The sequence below is a fragment of the Chaetodon trifascialis genome, chromosome 22 (assembly GCF_039877785.1).
Source record: "Chaetodon trifascialis isolate fChaTrf1 chromosome 22, fChaTrf1.hap1, whole genome shotgun sequence".
NCBI lineage: Eukaryota > Metazoa > Chordata > Actinopteri > Chaetodontiformes > Chaetodontidae > Chaetodon > Chaetodon trifascialis.
In genome coordinates this window covers 8,658,370-8,683,631 of record NC_092077.1, presented here as the reverse complement: position 1 = coordinate 8,683,631, position 25,262 = coordinate 8,658,370, and the positions used below count along the sequence as shown (strand labels likewise).

The 25,262-nt window shown below is 41.8% G+C and overlaps 1 protein-coding gene across 4 annotated transcripts in view; it reads right to left on the bottom strand.

Moving 5' to 3' along the window:
- The window catches only part of LOC139350832 (chemokine-like protein TAFA-5), a 142,808-nt gene that overhangs the window by 5,608 nt on the left and 111,938 nt on the right, over positions 1–25,262 (bottom strand). For 2 of the 4 annotated variants that reach the window (XR_011603546.1, XR_011603545.1), the window contains exons 3-4: positions 11,273–11,400; positions 2,818–3,025 (exon numbers count right to left, since the gene is read on the bottom strand). Coding sequence is in view for 2 of the 4 variants with exons in the window: in XM_070992452.1 (XP_070848553.1) it covers positions 11,273–11,400 (128 nt within the window). In the remaining 2 variants the exon portion in view is untranslated. The remainder of the gene's footprint in view (positions 1–2,817; positions 3,026–11,272; positions 11,401–25,262) is intronic. The other 2 variants (XM_070992452.1, XM_070992453.1) reach the window with 1 other exon arrangement.

Here is a 25,262-nt window from a genome sequence, read left to right as displayed (position 1 = left end):
CTCAAGAGAAATGGTACACACGATTTGAAATAGATGCCTGGCATAGAGGTCTTGTTTATGTCAGCTACCACATAGTCTGCCATGGTAATTTTCTTCTCTCTATGTTCCTCTCCCTTTTTCTCACACCCACGCTGTGGCAAATGGTTCCCCATAAATCTCACACACAAATCTCATCTCAGAGAAATGCAAGCCTTCTATTAAAAAGAGGAACGAATGTCAGATGAATATGAGATGAATTTGCCCTATGAATAAAATTCACAGGCCCTAGGTGATTATTACCTCGGGTTTATCAGGAAACGACCATATTACTCTATTTTATATCTTATAACAGAGAGGGAATATTTTACATTTTTTGCGCAGAGTTGTGGGAAATCTGTGGCAGAGCCCGCCTGGCTACTGAACACATGGGCAAACTTTGAGTACAGCGGGGGCTGGCTGTTCAAACAAGACCAGAAAGAGAATTAGACAAATTCGAGAGAGACTGAAAACTGCTGCAGGTATCAGAGTAACAGAGAGGAAAGTCACGGGCAGAATCCATCTGTGTTAATGTCTAATTTGTGCAGACTTCTCTTGTTATGGATCAAGCAGGCAATCCACTCAATACATATTGATATGTACCCAGCAGTGTTCAATAGAGGACGAGGAAAACATTTGATTTTAGGGATGTTACACAGAGTTTCCTGTCTCTGGGCAAAGCTGAACTGCTTTGATGAATAAATTGATGCTGGCTTTCGTATACATTTTGCATGCACATTCAAGTGAAAGAGCAATGCAGACACATCTGCTGGAGCCAGTGAGGATTCTCCACAATACATATGGAGTCCCTCTCCAGCTGGGAGTCAGAGGATTTAAAGCAAATGCGCCCGAGCTCATAGCCCCGGCTTGACATTTCCTTTCTGTGTGTGAACTCTCGCTGACTCCCTCCAAAATGTCACAGCGCGGTGACCCACGGTGAACGTGTGAATGGGCACGCATGAAAGAAAATTGATCTACTTTGCCCCTCCAAACTGTTTATTGAGAAGCTGATAGATGGGAATAATGCAAAATCTCAGCAGTTTGCGGCTGATTAAAGGACGCATGATCGATTTTGTGCATGCGCTGGGAGCTTTGCAAGGTGCTGCCGAAACATCCGCTAATGGAGTGAAGCCGTTTTTAGCTCGTCTGTCATCCCAAAGTGCTGCTGCTTTTTTGCATCAGCTCACTATACTTGTTTCTAATACTTGTTCCTGCCCCCACTGTTTAATGTTAAGCCTTGTGCAGTCAAGCATGCTCTCTTTTGGATTGGAGCACGCAAGCCGCACAATAGCCTGCTAGATGAATATTCATAAGTGAACTTGTAGGTTAGGAATGATCCACAGGTTAATAAGGAAAGGGAAATCGCTCATTACATGCTGGGAAGCAAGATAATGCCTGAAGCAGATGCTGAGATCAAAACACATGAACATGTATGCGCGGGCCTCCAGACACTAGGCCCCATTCCACATTAAGAGAGTTCAAAGCTATCTGGGGTGTTATGTCATTATCAACCCTTTCATACTGCATTTCTTCAGAACATCAAAGCAAACACAGTTCACTATCTGCATACTACAATATGATCAGAACTTTAATGCTCAAGAGGGAACATTAGAACAGATTGAACATTGCACTCCCACAGTGGTGGCTTCAGAAAGGAACAACAAAATGTCATTTGATTTGTTTTAGATACAAACAACCTACCCCTCAGTAACACTGTACTGTACAGATTATCTCTGCAGCTACAGTGTATTGCATGGATGAGATCAGATGATTGCAGGCGATATGCCGTTCTCTTTCTTTGTACAGTATATTATAGGATCAAATGTTTAAATCCAATCAGCGATAGCGTTAGATAGCCTTCTCTGTTGCTAAATAGACAATCATCTATATGATGCACTGTGAGACGATGTGAGTTCACGACATGCACCCTGTTTCTATATATATTTTCAAATCTACTGGCTTGCTGTCTGGACTGAAAAGCAGCAGGATCAGATTTTTTTCCTCAACAGCGAATCATAACGTAGGCCATAAATGCTGACAATATTGACCGACAGAAGCGCCTGGTTTTCAGAAACTCTATGAGACTGGGCAGTTTTATGGCTTTGGCCTCATCCTTTTTACTGCACTGTCCGTTAAATTTACTACACGGCTACTCTCTATTTCCCAATCACATGCATTAATATCTGAGAGTCTGTCTGGCGCCGTGTTTTATTTGAGCACACAGACGCCATCTGACACAATACTTTAAAGACAATATACAAGGCATGCCAATAAAGCAGAGCAAAAACAAGCCGAAAATAAACCGGTGGGTTTTACTGGTATTGCTGCACACATGGATTTTCTGCGGTTAAACACACGCAAGGGAACTGGTGAGCTTATGGAAAAGCGAGTACGCCAAATACAGATATCAAACAAACAGACGGTTGTATCTGGATTTATGTGTGCGCTTGCGTGTGTGTCACTGCTTCCTGTTGTTTGCATGTTCTGCTAAAACTGGAGGATGATGTGTCTGCGGTCTAATAAAACCATAAAATTGGTTGTAATAATTTTCATCAGATTGCGAGAAAATAAAAAAACTAGTAGAAGGATAGAACTCAATTACCAAATCAACCGCCACGCATAAGGAAAATTGATTTGGGATAAATTGGATATGTGCAGCACCCGCTGATTCATGGTGAATAAGCTGACTATCGGGACATACGGTCACTTTCATTATTTTTTAATTAGAGAAACTGTCTATGAATAACAAAAAAACTACCTTCAGTATACAAAAGAATCAGATTCAGGGACTTTCTGTTGTACCTTGCTGCCTCCATGAGGCCCTTGGTGCTCTGTAGCTGCTTGTGTTGCTTCCTGCCTGTGCGGGACCAGGGTAAGGGTGGAGTTGTTGTGGTGGTGGTAGGGTGGTGTTGGTGGTGTTGGTAGATGGTTTTTGGCTGTCTGTCAAGGGGTCATCAATGCTCTCCATAGTGCAAGAGGGTCGAAGGGGACTCTTGTCGCGTCATAGAGCCTGGGGGGAGAGAGGGAGAGGAGATGGGGAAGGAGGAGAGGCAGAGGTGGAGGCGGTATGGTTATCAAGCTCATAGTGAGGATGCAGCATTTTATTTTTACATTTTTGTTTTGTTTTTTTTTCTTCCAGATTCAGACACAGTCACACCACCATCACCAACGCCACCACCATTATCAATTTGTCTCACTGAGGTGTCTTGAAAATGTGCCCGTTTGGCTTTGTACAAACCTGATGAGCTGTTCTGTGCTTGTGTTTGTCTCAGGGAGACTGTTCTGAGCATCAAGCGTTAAATATAGAAGTGTGGGAGTGAAGCAGGGGTCTGATTCTGCACCCACATGGAGGCAAAATACAAAGAGCCTTGTGTTTTTCCAGTGATTTGTTTTTAATGACCACAGACTTGTTAAGCAATGAAATGCAATAGAACAGCTGCAAAATCATTAATTCATTCACAATTAATTATCTTAAAGCAATTTGCAATCAACGACTATGATAACCTTTTATAAGTATGCCCTATTTAAAGGACCAGTGAGTGAGATTTAGGGAGATCTACTGGCAAAGTTATGGCGGAAAGTCCTCAAAAGGATATTTCTATCAGCCTCAGCTGCGCTGTATGTTTGTGTCAGTGTTTTAGCATTTTCAATGTGAGCATGTTAGCATGAGCACAAAGCATCGCTGTGCACAGGTACTGTCTCACAATACTGCTAGCAGACTCTTGTTATGTCTTGTTATGTATAATTTGAATTGCAGTCGAACAAAAACCTTGCATCTTCTGAATTTTTCAGATTTGAAGAATTAAGTCTTGCTTTATAGACTGACAAAATTCTCCTACTCCCTAAGCCAAATAAACCTTTTAAAAACCTTTATCTGAAAAATACATCCTCACAAAGCTGAAAACCATGTTGTTTTCTTGTCCATGAAAACTTGCCATTTTAGAGATACGTGGTTTTCAGCAGCAATATTAGACTGTATTTACACTTGTGCGTGAGTGTGCACATTGTCCTTGCATGTGTGCATGCGTCGTTGCCTGCTTGTTGGAATAAACCTCCAGCTGTTCTAACTTGGAGCTGCTTGCAGTGCGAGACGGAGCCAGCAATCACTCCCTGCTTCATGAAATCAATTGGCCTGTTAGGCCTCACGGAAATGGCTGAAATTCTGTACCTGGGCTGTGTTGAAACTTGCGATGCAATATAGGTAGGGGTGCTTTCATTGACTAGCAGATGCTTTGGGTTTAAGCAAAAGCGGATCAATCCCACAAGCTTTTAGGCTATTGATATACACATAAAAAGACAGACTTCCTTGTTCTTTCTAAAGTCTAGTCCAGTATATGTCCCAGGTTCCCAAAATGAAGGGCTTCGTATTTTCCAAGCTGAGATGATGTGCTGACTTGGCTCCCTTTAGTAGGGACCTGGCAGACAGAGTTAACGGTTAACAGCAACAGGGCCTCTTTTTCTTTCCCCTTTCTCTTGGTCTGTCTGGGGTGGCCAAGCAGCTGTCTTCTTAGTGGTGATTCTGTTCATCCCGCTGTTGGATGTGCCTGGAGGGCCCAGAGGGATCAATTACCAAGACCGGTACCGACCCAGAACCACAGGAGGAGACGTGGTGACGGTGGGGCTTTGGGGGGATCCCATCAGCCCCAGCCTCTCCACAGGGAGAGGAAGAAACAGAAAGGAAGTGATGAGAGGGGGGTATAGGAGGGAGGCCCTCAGCAGTGACTTACAAACCCCAATTGAAAGAGAGCTTTTCATACCCTGCCGAACACATGCTGTCACTGGCAGATGTATAAATGCGTAAATACTCTCGAAGCTTACAGGGAGAGACAGACTGGCCTGGGGATTGTCATATGTAAACTGCAAACTCTGTTGAAAAAGGCTGTTTGTGTGAGGATGAAAACAGCCTATACTTCCATGCGTATACCCTAGAGCCTATTAAATATGCATGTGGACACCCATGAGCGCATATTATCAAGCATTTTACTCATGCTAAAACACGTTTCCTGTGCCATGTTCCCAGCATGGATTGTTCCTTCTCTACTCCAGCCAACTCGCTTCCTAACTCCTCATCTTTTCCCTTCTTCTTTGTGTACTAATTTCCTCTTCTCTTCTCTCCTCTCTACAAAAGTCTTGATTACAGTAATCACTGTCTTCCTCTCAGTGGGTGCCACCTGCTCATAGCACTTTGTTCACAGCCTAAATACCCCAATCAGGACCGACCTAATGAAACGTATGATCCATCAGGTCGGTCCTGATTGGACTTAGATAGACATTTAAAGATTTTCAGTAAATTCAGTTGTTTCCAGAGTGTTTTATACATTCTGAATCACTGCTTCCTGCTATGTTGGAAAATGATCGCGCGCTGTATCATTACACGTGCAAAGTACAGCGCTCAACAAGACAAGTTGATGCATTTCAATGCGCCTTTAGTGAGTCGCTGTGTATGAATCATCAGAGAACATTGGCTAAAGCATGTGTAATCTATTGGAGCCTATGTAAACAGCACAGAAGCCGTCAAAGAAAAAGTCTCTCCAGAGTTTTTTTCGTGCAGTATTTCGTGCAATTATAAATTGGACTGAAAGGAATGTCCTTTTCTACAACCTTAACAGGCACTTAAAGGCTAGACAACAAGAGCAAGTGCTTGATGAGTGCCAACAGAAAATGACTTAGATAATATTTTACGACGCCATACATCTGACTGGCTCAAGTCTATTTCTCCGTCTTTCGCTCACGCTGCTCTTTTCTTCTCCCACCACCGCTTTTCTGTCTCTGTTCTGAATCTCGTCTTATCAGGCTGTCACAAAAGCCGTCAGATAACCTGAGGTGATTTCGCTTTTCTCCCTAATGGTGCACTCACTCTCCCCCTTTCTTGCCGAGCTCCCCGCGTTGGCTCACGCAGAGAGAGAGAGCTCCTTGCGTTTCATCTGCCAGTCTGGAATGGTGGAGGGCACAATGCAGAGCATCCTCCTCTCTGGAGAGAGACGGCGGTAAGCCTTTCACCGAGAGAAGGAGGTATGGGAGATGACTGCTGAGACTACATGTCGCTTTGCCAAAAGAGAGCATTTTGGAAAGGTAGCAAAGGCAGCATTTGACTGTGGTAACTGTCATAAAATGTATAGTCAAATCATTTAGCGTCATTGAGGGAGGAAAGTAGCCTATATTGGGAGTGGGAAATCAACCCCTGGTTGCTACGTAAAAGTTTTTCTGCAGCTGGATATTTTTGCTTTTCATTCCAGCGTGGCTCATATGCAGTTTGACACCCTGCGCACATTTTGCCACTGGAAATGTTCAATTTCAGGCTTCTCATGTCTTTCTACAAGTGTGGATTTTGTTGGCTGGAATGAGGACTGTAGCAAGCAGATTTAAGTTTTAGTGTGAGCTAATGCTAACGTTAAAACTCTGAGACATTGTAAAAAGTTCAGATGACTACATAGTTAGCCAGTTAGCCCAAGTATTATTGCACAGTATTAAAATTAAATGTAATTAAAATGGTATTCATTCACTTTTGATTCAAGTTTGATAGCTTACTATACAAAAACATACTTAAACAAGCAACACATTGGTTAGATATATGCTTTAATGTCTGAATTTTATCAGCCTGATTCATTTTTATGAGAGAAAAGGATTTGAGGATGAGGAGTACCCAAAGACTTTGGTATACATACATACATACATACATACATACATACATACATACATACATACATACATACTTCTATCAATACTGTTACTTGAGTTTTCTAACTTAACCTTTTCCAGCACTAAATGATATAATTAGCTAAAGCAACACTCTTTCCATTTGGAAACAATGCTAGGTTACTACTGTAGATGGCAGGCTAGTTAGCTGGGCATGCTAATGTTTGTTTTGCTGCCAAACCATTCCTTTCATTTTTGCTCTCATGCTCTTGGACAAGCTTAAAAAAACCTCCAAAGTCTTGAGATAGCATTGATCTGACTGCAGATCGCTTGACAGGCCTTTTTACTGAACAGTCAGAGCACTTGAACATTTGGTTGCATCAGTTATATTTTGACAGATCTTCCTGGCCAGTATTTCTGTAAGTGATTATTTATCATTTTAACGTTCGTACGGGTCGCCCTGAGGCTTGCATTCTGGCAGACATTCAGCTTTATGTACTCAGATAAAACACAAAGACAATGGAGTGGCTGCTGATGGACATGCAGTCCAGTGTCCATGTGCAATTTATGGTTTCATTAATGCAGTCAAGTGAACCCAAGGAGATCATTTAAAGTCTTAGAGCTTGAAATGCTTCATCTGAGGAATTAAATTTTCTGTTAGGTCAGTCCTTTAGAGGAGAAACTTGTCACTGCATCAGCGAGACTCTTGATACTGAAATAAATTATGTGCTAAAGCTTCACAAGTGCACCTCTATTTGATATGTGTCCTTTTCAGCTGCCGTCGTTGTGCGCCGCTAATAAAAGTAACCTCGCTCAAAACGTCGCTGTCAACAATAAGCAAAGTACATATCAATCTTCATATGTTTCTTCTGGCGTTGGCCCTAGAAAAAAATCCATATTGTGTTTTTATTGACAGGAACAACATGTACTCTTCAAAGCGGGGTCAGACTAAGATAAATGCATGGAGATCAGGACAGAGAGGAGGACGGGAGGGAGAAAATGTGGAGAAAAGGCTGAGGAGTCAAGCGAGAGGGAAAACAAGCGTGCGAGGGTGTTATTTTTAAACAGACGCACATCAAATGGTGGCTGCTGAGATGAGTGACGTTCTGTAGGTCGAGGGAAAACGCACAGCATACATCTAACACGCTGTGCAACTCATACTGAGCCGTGTTGCCGACGAAAGGTAGAGAACAGGTCAGCGGTGTCATCCTGAACAACAATCTCTCTGTTTGACAGAGTAAACACAAACTCTCAAACATTTGACCAATACACGCAAACCGCCTCCTGACATTTGTCCAAAATAGCCCTTTATGGGGCTAAGGGGCTGAGTCAGATTGACTTGGCTTAGTCAAATGGCCTGAGGGACATGTCTGTTTGTCTGCATTGATGTTTTCGCACAAACACCTGACAGACAGGTCAGACATGCTCACTGGACTGCACAGCCAACAATCATCCTTAGGCGATATTGGGGCGGCTGCAGTTTGGGTTTAACCTTGAAAGGCCTCAGGGAAGGGGCCATTTGTTCAAAGTTAACCGGGGGGAGGCTGAGGAGTAAATTGTTTGTTTTGTTTTTGCCTGTGGTTCTCCCTTAGGTCTGCTGATAACAAGAGGTTTATGTAATTTTTGCTTTGGAGAATTGGCCTTAACCTTTAATGCGTTTTATGCAATTTTAGGTTACACGCATGGTTATGAAGCAATGTCCTGAAATCTTCCCGACTTTCCTAAACTTTCCCAAGATTAAAGGAAGCAGCCACCTTAGGCCAGTTCATCCATCGGATAAATTAATTGGACGATGTGCGATCATTTGCTAATCCTTTTTGACACATACTCAATTCAAAACAGGACAAAAGTCAATATATTTAATGTTAAAGCTCACTGGCTTCATTGATTTTTTTTAATATATACTTATTCTGACTTTGATGCCAGCATCATGTTTCAAACAAGTTGGGACAGGAGCAACTAAAGACTGGGAAAGATGTGGAATGCTCCAAAAACACCAGTTTGGAACATCCCACAGGTAAACAGGTTGATTGGTAACAGGTGAGAGTATCATGATTGGGTATGAAAGATGGAGCGAAGTTAAGCACTTTGTGAACACTTGATTGCATAAAGGATATTATTACATGGGCTCAGGAAAACTTTGTAAAACTGTTGTCAGTCAACAGTTCGCCCCAACTTTTCCTGAATCTGGGTTGTATTTGTAGAAGAATTTTAAACAATGACCCGAGCCTGCTTGTTGCCAGTATTAGAGTCCTTGACAGTGAAAGCTGCTTAAACACACACACATACACACACACAGACTGGCACAGATGAGTGCACATAGCTGTCCAGCCATTTGACTAGCTGTCACCAAGCTTAAAGTAGCCAATGAAGCAAGCAAGGAATACCTGTCACGTCCCACATATTGTCAGCGTTGAGAGGTACATTGACTGACATCCTAAGCAGGATATGAAATACACAAGTAGGCCAAAGCGTGCAGGGCCACCCTTCGCAGGAAAGCAGGGACACATAGTCATAGTCAAGTATGAATATGCCAACAGCTGGAAACACACACCAGCAGACATCAGTGAGAGCATGTTAACATACATGTGAGAATGCACATGAATCAGATCTATTAGCCTTCAAAGACACTGTGACTACCACATTTGCATACTCAACCCCCCCACAACACAAACACACACCACACTAGCTCTTACATGTGACAAATATAATAAATGGATCCAGCTATATGTTACATATGTGTGTGTATGTTTGTGTGTGTGTGTGTGTGTGTGTGTGTGTGTGCGTGTGGGCTAGCTGCCTGTCCAGATAACAAATTACATTGTAGGTGGAACATGTAACGGCTGTCACCTACAAGCAGGTATATTCAGGTTAGTGTGAGGCCACTGTGCGTCACACACACACGCACGCACGCACGCACGCACACACACATACACACACACACATACACACACACATACACACACACACACACACACACACACACACACACACACACACACACACACACAGAGTAAGAGCGGAGGGACAGCAGCTAACAAATAAACCGCATCATCTGGGCTCCCCATTCAGCGTGTGTATGTGTTATGTCTGTGTGTGTATGTGTGTGTGTTTGTCTGTCAGCAGGAAGGCATAAACAAGTTAGTCAGCTGATGACTAAATCATGACAGATGCATTAATGATGCCCCACCGGTCCTCAGTGTTCACCCATTGACATTCACAGATAGGGCAGCTGTGTGGTGTGTGTGTGTTGTGTAACATGTTTCTCAACTGAGACCTCTTTAATTGCTACAGTATAGACCGCGCATCCAGGCGGAGAGCAACAGTGTTTACGTCTCTTGCAAAGCAGGCGGTGAGGTGAAAGCAGTGGGAGGACGCAAGGCAGCAGGAAGGTGTGTGTGTTGGAGTTAGGGGTGAAGTGGAGAGGAGGAGGAGGCTTGGAGAGCTGGGGATAGGGTATGAAGGACGGGCGGCTGAATGAATGGGCGGCATCTCGGCGAATACAAGCGGTGGCTCCCCATCTGCTGCCACCATTAACATTAAGAGCGTCCCTAATTCAAGGTAATTGCTGGCGACGAGGAAGTAAACAAACCGCGTAGAGTTTGTGGAGATGAGCTGAAGATGAACAGGGCGGGAGAGAGACATTTTCAGCAGATTGTGACGTGAATGCTTAACTGAGTTTCTGCCGTTATCAGCGTACTCGTGGCTGACAGTAAGCAACCCGCTCAACGTGTTGGAGAAGGTGCGATCTAGAACTTGAACGGCCACTTATTTCAACACAGTGTAGTTTATTGAAGCAAGGCCACGTCATTTTTTGAAATAGCCATATGTAGAAAAGCTTCATTCAGGTATTTAAAGAGCTACATTTTCCCTGGGATTTGGTGGAGATCAAATAGAGCTAAAAGAACACTGGACTTACATCTACTGGGTGGCCATAAACAGGAATCCACATGAATGCTCATGTTGCTAAAGGAACACTATGGAAAACTGACAGCAAGACAGCAAGAGTTTTTTAACTATTTATTTGTGAGAGGAAGACTGTTTCATCATTCAAAATGTACATAATCTCACTTTAAGTAGTTTGAACTATATATTCACCTAATAGAACATACTGTGTAGGATTTTGCATGTATGCATATAATGAACATGTAAAATAGCAATTCATGAGCAATCTGAGTAATTGTTTTTTCACAGTACATGCTGAACACTTTCGCAGTCTCTAAGTAAACACTGTCAGGCAGTTTGAGGATGGAAATGTTGAGTTCAAATCAGTAGTTGTAAACAGTGCTTTCAAACATCTGTTTAGATTAGCTTTCTATGAGAGTCAATGCTTCAAGGTTGTTCTATTATCTTGTACAATCAATGATTGTGCTTGTTACAATGGCTTCGAAACGGTCATATTTGGAGAGCAAAACTATTCAATCATTACTGTTCCATTTAGAGAAATTAAACTAAACTCGTCTTTAGTCCACAATCGATTTTCTATGCAAATGCTTTTTCAGCTCTGCAGTCATGTTGCTCTCAGTGCCACTGGTGCACTGAGCGCAACACATTGTGAACACACCTACTGGTTGCGAGTGGATTGTGTAACGTGGGGGGCTAAAAGAGAGCCTGAACTCACCGTGGTGGTTTTGACTCGGCCTCCGGGCTGTGTACAAGTCCAGCCAGATTTATTGACTAACAGGTCACAGCCTTCGTCCTCCAAACATGGCACCATCTCACACCACTGCTTTTTCCGAACAATACCAGCTGCAGGAAACACAGACGGAGACAGAGAGAGAGAGAGAGAGAGAGGGAGAACGATTAGAGAGGTGAGAAAAAAAGAGTTAAAATCAACAGAGGAAGAGAAACGATAGAGAGAGGTGGATGCAGAGATGTAGCCATTAATATGGAGAGAGTGGGTTGAAGGATGACAGATGGAGAAAGACGGATAGGAGCAAAGATGTAACACGATGGAAACTGATAGAAAAGGGGAATTTGGAAAAAAAAATGTTGAAATACATATAAATGGAGTGAAAAAGATGGAGAGATGCAGAGGGGTGGATTTTGGAGAGATATGGGATGTGCAGGCAAATGAAGAGCAATGAAGTAAAGAGACAATTGTGAGATATGAGAGGAGGGGATGACAGTGAGAGATGGGTGAAAGATGGAGGAAATCAGACAGATGGAGAGAGATGTAGAGAGCTGTGATCAGTCAGGTAAATAAATTCACAAGTGATATTTAGCGAGTTCACAGCCCTTCTTGCTTCCTGCAAAATTGCAAACTGGAATATTTTGTAAGCCGTGTGCATAAGCTTTTACAACAAGTTTAAAAAGTCTGTGACATTTAATGGATTCCACAAGACTTGGCTGTAACATGTTGTAATTAGTCCTTTTTTTGAGGAGTAACATTGTCCCAGTCGGCTCTGCTGTATTTCACTTCTAGACATCAGTTAATGAGTTTCTACAATTCCCAGAAAAGCCCCAGGCTGGAGTCTATTACACTCACTTGTGCTGTAGGCTGCACTTATAGACTGAGCCATAATGATAACAATGATAAATATAGTGACAATTAAATATTTTATTTTCTGTCTGAGGAGAATTATCTTGCAGCTGCAATCATTCAACTTCTTTTTGTTTTTGTGCATTCCTTGACATTTTGTCCCAAAAAGACTTAGAACTATTGTCCTGTGTTTTAGTTGTCATTGCAAACCTCCATTGCTGGTGTGAGGAGGATACACACAGAAAAGAGATCCCTACTATAAATCTGACCTTCTGTTAGTATACTGTAAATGAAAACATCTATCAAAAATTGCATTAAAACATAACGTCCTTCCCATAACTACACTGTCTTAGTTTGGCATGAATGAGAAAAATAGTTGCACCACCAAACAAAATGGGTCAATGAGGAAACAATGTTTTACTTTTTTTTTAAAACTCTCATTAAATTATTTAGTCCAACATATCTATTATGAAAAAGGCATATTGTAGTTCAGTACCTCGCTCAAGTCAACACTGATAATTATTGAGTGTTTCTCGTTCTCTTTCCCTGCATAGATTTTCACTTCCAGTGACGAAGACAAGCCGTGATACCAATGATTCCCAACCGGGGGTAGTCGTAGCCAAGCTGTTGCTAAGGGTTACGTGGATTTTGATTGAAAAAGAAGAAAGTTCTGATATTTTTAGGGACAAAATATTGGGACAAAAATGTAGAAAAACTAAATGAAATAAAGATTATTGGAGATGCAAAGCCTAAAAAAATGGTGAATTGAAAGATTGCATTGCAGCAACATCACTTTCCCCAAACTGGAAAAAAAACTCATGTTTAATTGTCACTATATTTATCATTGTTATCATTATGGCTCAGATGATAAGTGAGTGTAATACACTCCAGCCTGGGGCCTTTCGGGGAAATGTAGAAACTCATTAACGGAAGTCTAGAACTGAAATACAGGACAGCAGACTGAGACAATGATACTACTGAAGAAATGTACAAATTAAAACGTGCTGTTGCGGCAAAGACTTGTGGAATGCATTACATGTCACAGGCTTTTGTGGTAGGAGCTCATGCACTGGGCTTATGAACAAGTTCATCCTGTTTGAAACGTTGCAGAATGCAAAAAAAAGCCAAATTCCTTTAAATTACTCAAGGTAAATATAATTGCATTCAAAATCCCTTCAAAAGCACCACTTCTGGAACATGACAGGTGGCGTCAATAAAGGGGGATGTGAACTCATCTGACGAGGTCCTATGAAGGTATCAGCAGTCAACTTGCAAAAGAAAATCAGAGCCAATGAGGCAGAATGAATCACCAATAAGCATTTGAAGAAGATGTCACAGGATCATACATTTACATCAAATCTATGGCTTTTGAAATCATACCTCTATAATAATAAATCAGCACTTGACTCCATAATAACAGCCAAAACCAACATATAAAAACAATCTTCTTGTCACTTCCAAGACATCAAAGCTACCCTGGAGATTCAAGTGGTAAACAAACATTATTTTTGTAAAGGAATAACATTTTTATAAGTTTATGGAGATCGTGGCTGCTGGGGAAATAAAAGTGACAGACAATTTAAGGGTCATTATGTATGTGGTGTAATGAGGTGCTTTTTGGTGGAATAAGACAACCCCTCTGAAGATAAGGGGTCTAATCACAGCCCTGTGTCTCACAATCTTTCACAAATCAGAAATTACATTAAAAAAGGATTCAGCTAACACATGTCCACCTGAATATGCAAATCAGAGAGACCGAAAATGAACCGAGATGAACTGAGATAGAGGGAGAGCAAGACAAAGTGAAGGATAAGAATATCTAGATAACATTCTTGACCATTACAGAGTGTGAGCAAGATAAAGGACGACGGATACTTGCATTTATGCTCATATGCATACGCACTTTAATGGATAACGCAGAATGAATTTTAGGGCATCCATAGATCATATTCTTTTGCCATGGTGTTCATGACGTGCTGGCTGTCTTATAAAACATTAGGGAATTGTGCTCAGTTCCATATCTATAAATTTGCTCTAAGGGCACCTTCAGTAGCTGTCATAACCTTGCATGTAGATCATCAGTGAGCACTGTACCCAATGCTAATATCTGCTCACCATAAACAATATCTATATATCAGCCAATCCATGAAATATGTGTACCTTCTCAAGCACTACATGGCTAAATAATGAAAGCACCATGAACACTGTGTCAGCACAGTAAACAGTGTGCTTGAAATTGACATCAGTGTAAAGCATTATTATTGTTGAGTGCATTTTGCTGACACGCTGCTTGAGGTTGAATTACTTGGCGCTACTGTAGTTTGCCTCAAGGCTAGCTGCACAGAAACTCAAATGATCTAAAACGTGGGACTTGAATATTTTCGCTTCAGGGAGAAAGTTGCATGTGGGGAACAATGCAATTTCAAATAGCTCAAATATCTGAAAACTATTAAGCGCTGTCAGCAATGGGTGTTTCCTATAGATCAGCCACAAGTTAAGCATAGCACTCCATTCCTGCCAGTTTCCTGTCAATTTCTGGATATCCAGAAATGCTAAGCACTTCTGTTATGAATGTCAGCTGCTATCTGGTCCATTGGATTTGAGTGTTTCTTACACCCTTGTCTCATTGGCATCCCTGAAGGGCTCAGTATGCTGAAAAGCGCCTGAAACCCCCTCCCCTCGAATCTTTCCAGCATTGGAATCGGAGAGAGCTGCGTCTGACAACGCTTTTAATTCAAGCAGCAACCTGAAAAACGTGCCCACTTCACAAAGCTTTTGGCCAGGTGGGCAGAGGCGAGAGAGTAAGCAAGCTTTGAGTTTTTCTCTCCTGTTCTCTTCTTTATTCCACACACAAGTACTTCCCTCACTTTGTGTGTGTGTACAAATGATTGCAACATGAATGGTTTTGAGGAGAGATTGTCCGAAGGTGTGTGCTGTAATCGCCATTTGAACAATTACAGAGTCACACCTCTCTTTGTGTTCCCTGGCTTTAACACCTTCCTCCGACTAGCCTGAACCTACTGGTGGTCCTCATGAATGCATTCTATGCCCCCCCCCCCCCCCCCCCAATGTGCATTGTAACAGCAGTGATCTCTGCCTCATTTTGTCTGCTGACAATATTATCCTGGTTGCCTGCGAGGTGCAAACTGAACCTCCTACTGTCAGGACATGGTCAACCTTCTTAGACCCAAAGGTGACAAGGACAAATTCTACCTACAGTACAAGCCAATCAACACAGAATGGCAGTGAACAGAGCTGATCGCTGGCATGAGCAAGTGAGAATAAACCCAGCCTGTTGATCAACCTCGCAAATCTGAAATGGAAATGAGTCAAATTTGACAATAGATCACTGTCCAAGCATGTTCTTTCTTCATTTCATGGTATGAAAACATCACAGCCAAGCAAAACTTTCAGTGAACTCAACCATCCTCTGAATTATCATACCAGATGCTGCCTTCAAACTACACACTTGAAGTCCCAAGTTCAAGAAATCTTTCATTCCATTTACTCTGACTATTTTCAACAGAACTCCTCCCAACACACACACACACACACACACACACACACACACACACACACACACACACACACACACACACACACACACACACACACACGCTATGACTTCTCGAGCCCTCGTCTTTTCCTTTTAAAAGAACCTATTTTATCTTTTAAACATTTTATCACATATTTATTATTTGTATTGTGTCTTTTGTGTGGTTTGTCCTGATGTGCTGTGTGAAGTATGCCAGCGCCAAAGACAAATTTCCATTTTATGTAAATCTAGAGGACAAGGAAGTGTTTCTAAATCTGCATCTGCAACCGGCACTACCTCAGCAGCAGCGAGTGTAGAGTAAGGGACAGGATGTAAAGCAGGCTTTGTAAATTGAAAACAGAGGCGAGAGAGTAGAAGAGAAAATTAGAGGACGTATCGAAAACACAGCATTCACCGAGGTGAAAGAACTAGATGTGAGGTCTAAAAGTGTTCTTCGGTGTTTTCTTCCTCTACTCATTTAATCCATTGCCGTGAATTTATCTAATGAATGTTGTCAGTAAGGTCACTTATACAATTCACGAACAGGCTTTGTTTCGCTTCTGAATTACCACCCAGTGCTGATGAGGATGTATAGCGGCATCATGTAAACAACAGTAACGAGGGATTAATGTTACATGTGTCTATGTAGGTGCTCCTCCCAGCACGTGTCAGAGATGACTGAAAAAACTATGAAACAGCTGTGATAACTGCATTCTTAGTATTTTACTTTAAGTTATTTTTGATCCCATTCTAAGCTGCTGTTGAGACCTCACAGTTCAAACAGACAAACAATTACCATCCAACTGTGCAGTTTCCTTCGGCTCTCAGGAGAATTTTATTGTCTTTCAGCTTGTTTTGTCAACATATTTTTAGCAACTTTACTGTTATGATTCTGTCTCATTGCTCTCAACAGTGTCGCATCCAGTCGCAGCAGTTAGTTGTTGTCGGGGACAAAGCTCTGATAGATGAACCACATGTTACCTATCTAGCACTAAACACCAGGCAAAGTTAGCAACTAGGTGATGAACCTGAAGATTTTGGCAGCTAATAAGCCAGATATGTCCCAAAAACACAACTAAAAGAGAGCGAATATCGGTCTTAATGTTACATTTGCCAGGCGGCTAGAAACACAACTCCAAATGAATGCTAACATGACGTGTTAATAAGCAACGGTTTGCAAACATGTTAGCCTAAACAACTTGTGAATCATTTGTCAATTTGTCAGTCATTTGTCTCATTGAGCTGCTCACAAGTGGTCAAAAGAAAAATAATGCACTCGATTTTAATGATTTTAAAAGGAATACTCCACCGCCAACCAAAACCTCATATTTTACGCATCAACCACTCACCAACTGTAGACTTGAAAGGTGGCTCTGAAAAATTTGTAGCTTGCCCTTTTGTGGATGATGTGAGCTGTAGTTCGCAGCAGTTACAAAGGACTCTAGTGACCCCCTTTCACAATGAAATAAAAGTATCAAAATCCAAAGAAACTTATCAAACTACCTCTGCAGCACAGTCCACTTCTTTGCTATCCATCTGTATGCTCAGTATTTCCCCAACACTCATGCTGTCACCAAATTATGGCTAAATTACATGGCTAAATGTGGCTAACTGCTCTTGTGACAAACCAAAGCTGAGCCTTTAACCATATTTTGGCATAGTGGGGCTTTAATCTTCAGCTGTGGTGGATCCTGGATCAAGTTCAGATCCAAAACGAAATAACTGGGACACAAACAGTGTGACAGCAACTTATGAGCTTCAACAGATAGTAGGCCAGAGCTCAGATTAGTTGCAAGATTTCAGTATCTCTATCAATTGAACTACTTGATTCCCAACATATTTTTATACCAGTGATATGTTTGTTTATATTGCTTTGGACTCTATAGCCGGATAAAGTGATTGGAAATACAGCGGCCTGTGTTGACTCCCCAACTGTTTACTGAAAAGACTTATTCGCTAACAGGCGACCAGTCCAGAAACTGTGATTTATCATATTGGCAATCAGAAACTGTAAAGACAAGTTAAGACACAGCGCTAATCTCTCACATTTGGATTCGCGTCACCAATTTAATCTCCCCGCAACATCCTGGCTTATAGTGACACTATCTGTTACCATTCGACCATGTCACTGCTGTGCATGCTGGTGTGAGGGCAGTGGCTTATGTTGAAACTCATAAGATTCAGGGGTGATATGAAATGAAAGCATCCCTTAAACACATCCACACACCCACACACGCAGGCCGGCACAGACACGGCAGGCGTGGACAGGAATAAACACACACACGCGCGCACACAGACACACACAGGTTTGATGCTATGTGTAAGGGAAGGTATCAGCCGTGGTTTCATCAGCAGGAGATAAGGTTAGTGAGGGAGAGAACATTATTACACCCTCCATGGGACACTTATCTTCCCACCAAATGGTAGATCACATTCATGTCAACAGCCAGCATCTTGGCCTAATAAATTCTGTCTAATGCCATGCCAAGCCTACTATGGCAGGAGAAAGATGGGCTTGTGTGTGTGTGTGTGTGTGTGTGTGTGTGTGTGTGTGTGTGTGTGTGTGTGTGTGTGTGTGTGTGTGTGTGAGTGTGAGAGAGACAGAGAGAGAGAGAGAGAGAGAGAAAGTGAATAAGGTAGAAAGAAGGCAGGAAGAGAGTAAGAAAGCAGAAGAAAGGCCTAACGACAGATCTGATCTGGTGTAATAAATGCAGTGCAGCACTCTTTAGGAGATGGTGCTATGATAAGGTGATGTGCAACGATAATTACAAACTGTACAGATCAGATAATGCCTGTGCAGGTAGCAGAATCAGCAGTGTGTCAAGGGCTGCTGATGTTCGACACCAGATATGGTTGGACTGCGTGTTTATGTTTCTAAAAATGCAACATTTTCAACACATGTTAACGCATCTCACACAAAAGTGCTGACCACATGTAGGACAAATGTAATTATTCTTAATATGTGTCTATTTCAGTCATGTGCAGGATCCTGACAGTGTCTTGTGTCACACACTCACATTATTTAGCACATAGGTGCACAACACCCTGCATGCCTGTGTGTTTCTGTGCAAGGAGTGAACTGCTGTCTGACGGAGGCAAATCAGCATCACTCCTGATTCACTGCAATGAGCTGGTTGCAAAATGGAGCTCACACACACATATACATCCACACACACACACACACAAAAAAAGCTCATAGACATAAGAATTCATATTCATTTCCTTGCTGCTCTTTGTCCATTCGCTGCCACTTCTGCTCACCTTCGCCTCTCTAATGCATCGGTGTGCTGCTCGGGCCTCCCCATCTCCAGTAATGGTGAGTCAAATAGCCTTTTAAGCAAATTCACTGTGTCTTCATCTCACAGAGGAGTACTATGAATCTGTCAGAATTTTCTCCCTGTGTAGTTCTTCCTCCTCTAACTGTGCAAATTCCCCTGCAGCACATGGACGCATATGCACATATGGACACACAAAGAAGCATCCTTGCCCTCTCCTCTATTAGTTGCTTTTATTGCTCGTGATCAGCCAATTTAAGATCCCTCTGCACTGCACTTAATTTAAGTTGGTGAGAATAAGAATGTCGGCGAAGTAATGGAAAAGCTACAACACACACACATGCACACTAATGCACACCCAGTATTTTGCACTGAACATCCACAGACACACACAAACACACACATCCATGCACACACGCAGAATAATCTCTTTGCTGCCATGTCAGGCAACACAGTCAAACAAAAGATGGCTTGAAAAAGCCCAACTGAGTGCCATTAAGACTCCAAGATTTGCTTTCATCATGGAAATCCCTTCCCATGTCTCCTTTTACAGTGGATCTACTATCTGGATAATTAACTGTACTATCTGACCTGCCGTGGTAGGCAGACGTTTCCTAAACCTGAATCAAGCCTAGCAGGAATTAGGAGGAGGCTCAGTGGAATGTGAGAGAAAAACCCAATGCAAAGAAATAAATCCCTGCGCTTTGTAATTAGCCACCAGCTCTCTATCCCCTTTCCTCTGCAGCTCATCTCCTCTCAGCTAATTTCCCCTTGTCTTGTCCTCCCCCTCCTCCTCACAACCACTATTTTCTCTTTCTGCTCTTTCATGCCTGCCCTCTATTTCTACTTTCTCTCCCTTCCCCTCTACATCTCATTTCGCCTCTTCTGTTTTCCTCTCATCACCTCTTTTTCCTTCCCCATGCTTGTTCCTTTCCAGTCTGGTGCCTTGCCTGATTTTCAGAAGATTATTCCACCCGTTTGGCGGCCTTGATGAGTATCTGCACACTAAAAGCTGTCAAGCCCCTTTTAAAAAAGCCTGAGGTTTTTTGGGTGAAGTGAATTTGTGTCCCAAATAGCTCCTCTGCACTCATGAAACTTCAAGAGGCAGAAATAATGAGATAGCATGCTGACTGACGTTTCCAGACCTCAGCCCTGTGTCTGTGTGCATGCATGTGTGCTTGTGTGGGTGCCTCGAGTTTTGTGTGCACAAGAGAGAGTCACCTAATAATGTTCTACTATCATGAATACAACATCTATGGTAATGAACACAGGAGAATACATGCTACATGCCTCCTTTGTGCGTGTATGCAATTTTAAAACTTTGATATTTCCAACATGGAACAGGCCTTTTCTTTTAGAAAAAATAAAGACAAAGGAAAAAGAGCTTTATTGTGTTATGCGCTGCTCAAATTTAGAGATAACTGCTTCTGCTCAATTGTTTGATGTGCCAAATGAACGTCTTTCCTGGAAAATGACGGCTTTGCTTTACAACTGAGCACGCTTTGATACACAAGACTGAAATTAAAGTTCTCAATTTTCAAATGAAAGTTATGTACTTCTGAAACTGATTATTGCTCTCTTTTTTCCCCATTTTTTCCTTACCCTCTTTCCTTCATTCTAGCTAAAAACTGCCTTCTGCTAAATTATTTGGCATAGCTCTTTTGCTTCATTCTAACTATCCTATTTCTTGTCTGGGCACAGATATTTCCTGGAGGCTCAAGTAATTTCCTGGCTTTAGGTATGGACTAGACAAACAAGGGACAGCAAGTTAATGTGAGTGTTAGACGTTCTGGTAGGCAGACATTTTTACCTTTGGGCATGCCAGGCTAGCTGTTTATCCCTGTTTCAAGTCTTCGTGCTAGGATAGGCTAAAGGTCCCCTGTCTCTAGACTGGACAGACCTGTGTGCTATCAATCTTCTCTTCTAACTCTCGGCTAGAAAGTGAGATTTTGATCCAGTGCTACCATCAGGGGCATTGGCCTTAAACTGGTTATATCAAAATGTTTCTTTTAAAATCAGCCATTTATGTAACACACAAGGCAACATAGCAAATATTCGGTCTATTCCTTTTTCTCAAGAGTAAAACTGTGAATGCTAATGTCAATTGCCACAGTAAAAATTCATATATTTACATTTTCTTTATCTCCACAAAATGATTCTGAGACAAAAAACATTGTGTTCGGGGGTCTCGTGATTCTTACGTTTCATTTCATCCGAAGTGTGCTTTATAATAGAAAACAATCAGAAATGTAATGTTTAAAGTCAATGAAATATGACAAAATGTCCATATGTCAAAATGTCCTTGTGCAAGACACTGAATCCGAATTGCTCCCGATAGACAGCATGGCATTGCATAGCAGCTCTGTCACCGTCAGGGTGTGAGTGTGTATGTGTGTGTGAGTATGTGTGTGAAGGGGTGAAAGAGAGGCCATTCGTTAAGCATTTTGTCCATTAAAGTAGAAAAGAAGCAATCCATATACGATTTACCATATATTTTGATATACCTGTGTACAGACAGACCTGCTGCATGTTAATTATGAATTTTTCTATAAAAAAAACCTGAGACTCATGCCATATTAAGTCTTCCTTTGTTCCCCCATGTCCAAACATCTACACCAAAGTCCAGATGCCACATTGCTGTTTCCAGCTACATCCCCTTTTTCCTGCACACTATTCATGCTAGGTGCCATTGTGGTGCAGAACTGGCAGGTTGTGTGACGTGCCATTGCTCCGGGCATGTTTTTCTTCAGAGTGTGTGTGTCTGTGTGTGTACAGGCCGCCAGGTACTGCTGATATCGTTCATCCGCAGATGCGCTCTGACATTTCCTCACAGCTGAACGCCAACAGCAACCCCTGATTTGTGGACGTACACACACACACAGACAAACGTGCACGTGCATCCACCAGACACACACTTTCAAAGACGGAGAGCCCAAAGGTATTGTGAGCCAGAGGAAATGTCGGCTTGAACAGGAGTCTGTGGGAAGAGATCGTTTTACACCAGTGTCTACAGAGACACCAGTACATCAGTGGTGAACAGTAAACCCCTGACATACACAGCTGGAAGCAGCTGGCAAACACAGATTTACCTCCTCAGAACTCCTGCACAGAAAAATGATTTGCATCACATTTGATATTCTAACCATTTGATTCAGGTTGTTGATTAACAGATTAGACGAAAAAATAGAAATAAGTAAAAGTAAAGTTAAAGTTTGAGGGAAAATGTCTGTGCAGAATATAATAAAAAGGATCAGGAACCCAAACAACACTAACCAAGCTGCGTATCAACTCCACACAGAGCTCAAAATCTTTTTTTCTGACCAATTCTGCAAAAATTAACAACTGAACAAAGAGGATGCAGAGGCTCCCTCAGTAATGAGAAAGCAGCAGAGAAACTTCACGAGCAGCAAAATGCACGCTTAGCCTGTGGGAGGTGTGGCAAAGTGCAGCGAGATAGTCTGTCACAAGTACATGCGTACACGCCTACACAACAGACATTCACATTTACATACTGACTTTTACAACCTCTGTCAGGCACACAGGCAAGCATGAATACTATACATCACTCACAGTCATGCAAACACTTTAAGTTCCACTTTTTGCATTATTGAATTGCATGTACAGTACTTCACTGTGCTGCTACTGCTTTCACTTTTGTCTGTGAGTAGACGTTCAAACAGAAGTTACACATGTAACTATGGTTCTATGAATAGACAGACATATAAAATCTGGGCATTGAATTGTCTGAAAATGGCTGAAACATATCAGTGTAGCTAGTCAGGGGAAAGACAGTGGATGCCTGGAGCAACAGTCTGACTGATCTGTGAGCGGGCCTGGGTTGGGTACCACAGGGGTAGAGGGGTTTTTAGTCAAATACATTTTTTCGAATTTTTGAGATATACTTTCAAACTGGGCGTTAAGTTGCTCTATAAAACTTGAGATCGTACAAAGAAGTTGCTTCAGTTTAACGCGGTGCAGAATAATGTAAAACGTACACGTGAATGCCTCAACCCATCACCACATCATTACTATCGACAGCTCTTTTTTGTACCTCAACCTCTCGGCGACTTGCTGCCTTGCGTGCTGTGCCAAGAATGAACTGTTTTCAGACAGAAGCAACTCATATTAAGAGGAAAAAAAACTCAGTGTTTGCTTATACTGCCATTATCAGCAGCTGAGTGAACAAGCCGAAAACATTGCAAAGAGCGAGGAAATGTGACAAATGGACATGCTCGGCAGCGGGACAGCATAGTGCCATAATGATGGGTTATGATGACAGTTGTGATCATGATGTGGCCAATGCTAATGAAGGTGACTACATTGAAGTTGATGATAAATGACATAGTGACATACTTAGACTAAAGTAGAACAAAGGCTTCAGGCTGCAAACAGAAATAAACACACTGATATAATTAGTTTGCACACATACTATAGTACGCCTTCTGCAAACTGCTCACTGATGTATGAGCAAGGTGTGTGTGTGAGTGTGCTAATGCATGCTTCTGGATGCATGTGAGCACGCCTTGGCGTCTGTTAATAAAGAGTTTGTACAGCTGGTGGAGGCCTGGACCCTCAAGACACCCCTTCTCCTTCCTGGATGTTGATGATTCTTGTCTATTTAGCCTTATTGACCTCTACATCCAAACTAATCCGCCTTAAATTATGCATAACCTTTTACTTGGCAGAGCTCCCCATAAATCTGTTTATTCCCTGTTTGCTCCCTTACAAAGCCCACTAAACAAATTCCAATTAAGCAAAACAGCAATACAGCATGAATGATAATTCAACTCAGTGCAATCCCCAAAGCAGATAAGAGCATAATCATTGCTGCTATGTGTAAGGCTGCTTATAAAAGACTGTTCGGTTTCTCTCGAATCTGGTTAGTGCATATTATTTTCAGGTCATTTGGTCTTTGTGAATCCTTGGCAGTGTGTGTCTGTGTCTGTGTGCGTGTCCCTGTTAATGCATCCATGTCCATGCATGAATGTTGTTGTGCATGTGGACACATTGCATATTATAAAATGACTGATTCAGGATATTACAGGCTGATACCGATTCACTGAAATTTAAGAGTCTAGATAATGCAATAATGTTAAATCGGGTAATATTTAAGTTACTTTTTACACAACCAACTACTACAGCAAAAAATGTGGATAAGGTTCCTTTATACTGATACATCTGCAATGAGCTAACATTACGATGTACTTCATGTGTATACATAGAGATTTATGATTGTGTATGGTCAAACAGTTACTCAAGTGCTGTACTTAAATAAGTGCTTAAAGTACTTGTTTTTAAGTATCTAATGTGACGCCACTTCACACTCTGACTTCACTACATTTCAGAGGAAAACACCATATTTCCTTCTCCACTTTATTTATCTAACATTCATGGTTACAAGTTACTGTGTTGAAGATCTGACCTACAAAACATAATATCTGTCTATAAGACATAATATGTATATATGCATACATAAAATCCAAACAGGGGCTTATGATGTAAAAATGGCACTTTCACATAAAATAAAAGCCACTCTTTGTTTCACGACATGATTTCACAGCACTTTGATTGTGAAGCTGTGGCAGGAGGAAATGTTTGGTTTGCATTAGCAGTAACACGGCACGAGAAGAGTGAACAGTAAACAGTGAGGCTGATATCACTGAGGTGAAATTAAAGACAACAACACTGGATTACATGCATGTATGGAATCCCTTTCGTGTCAGCAGGGAATCTGAATTTAGCCTGGGAATGGCGGACTCCGACATTGAAAACTACAGAGGTAATTAAATAATGAAAATACATCGAACGGCTGTTGCAGAAAGTCTGCAGACAGAAACACTATGAAAGATGGGGTCTTATTTCAAGAAATTCTTGAACCTCTGTCGAAAGTTATTGGGGTGAGGAGGGGCCTTTAAAGTTGCATTTCATTTTATTTCAGTTTTTTTAAAAGCAAGGCTCTCCCACCAGCGTTATTAATATTCTCTTTGGACTATTCCCCTTCGCTTACAGAGACAAAAACTGAGCTGGTACAACTTGGTTCACTATTAATGTCTAAAACATTGAAGATGTGATAAATAATTTTCACGACAGCCACTAATACACTTCCATATTTATGAAAAACAAAGCAAAATGATAAGCATCCAAACATTTTTTCTTATGATGCAGACCAATTTGAAGATGGGATGACTTTTGATTGAGGCTATATACATGAACATCCAAGTGTAGTCATCCATCCATCTTCTATGCCGCTTATCCCTTTCGGGATCGCGGGAGGGGCCGGAGCCTATCTCAGCTGTCAACGGGCGAGAGGCGGGGTACA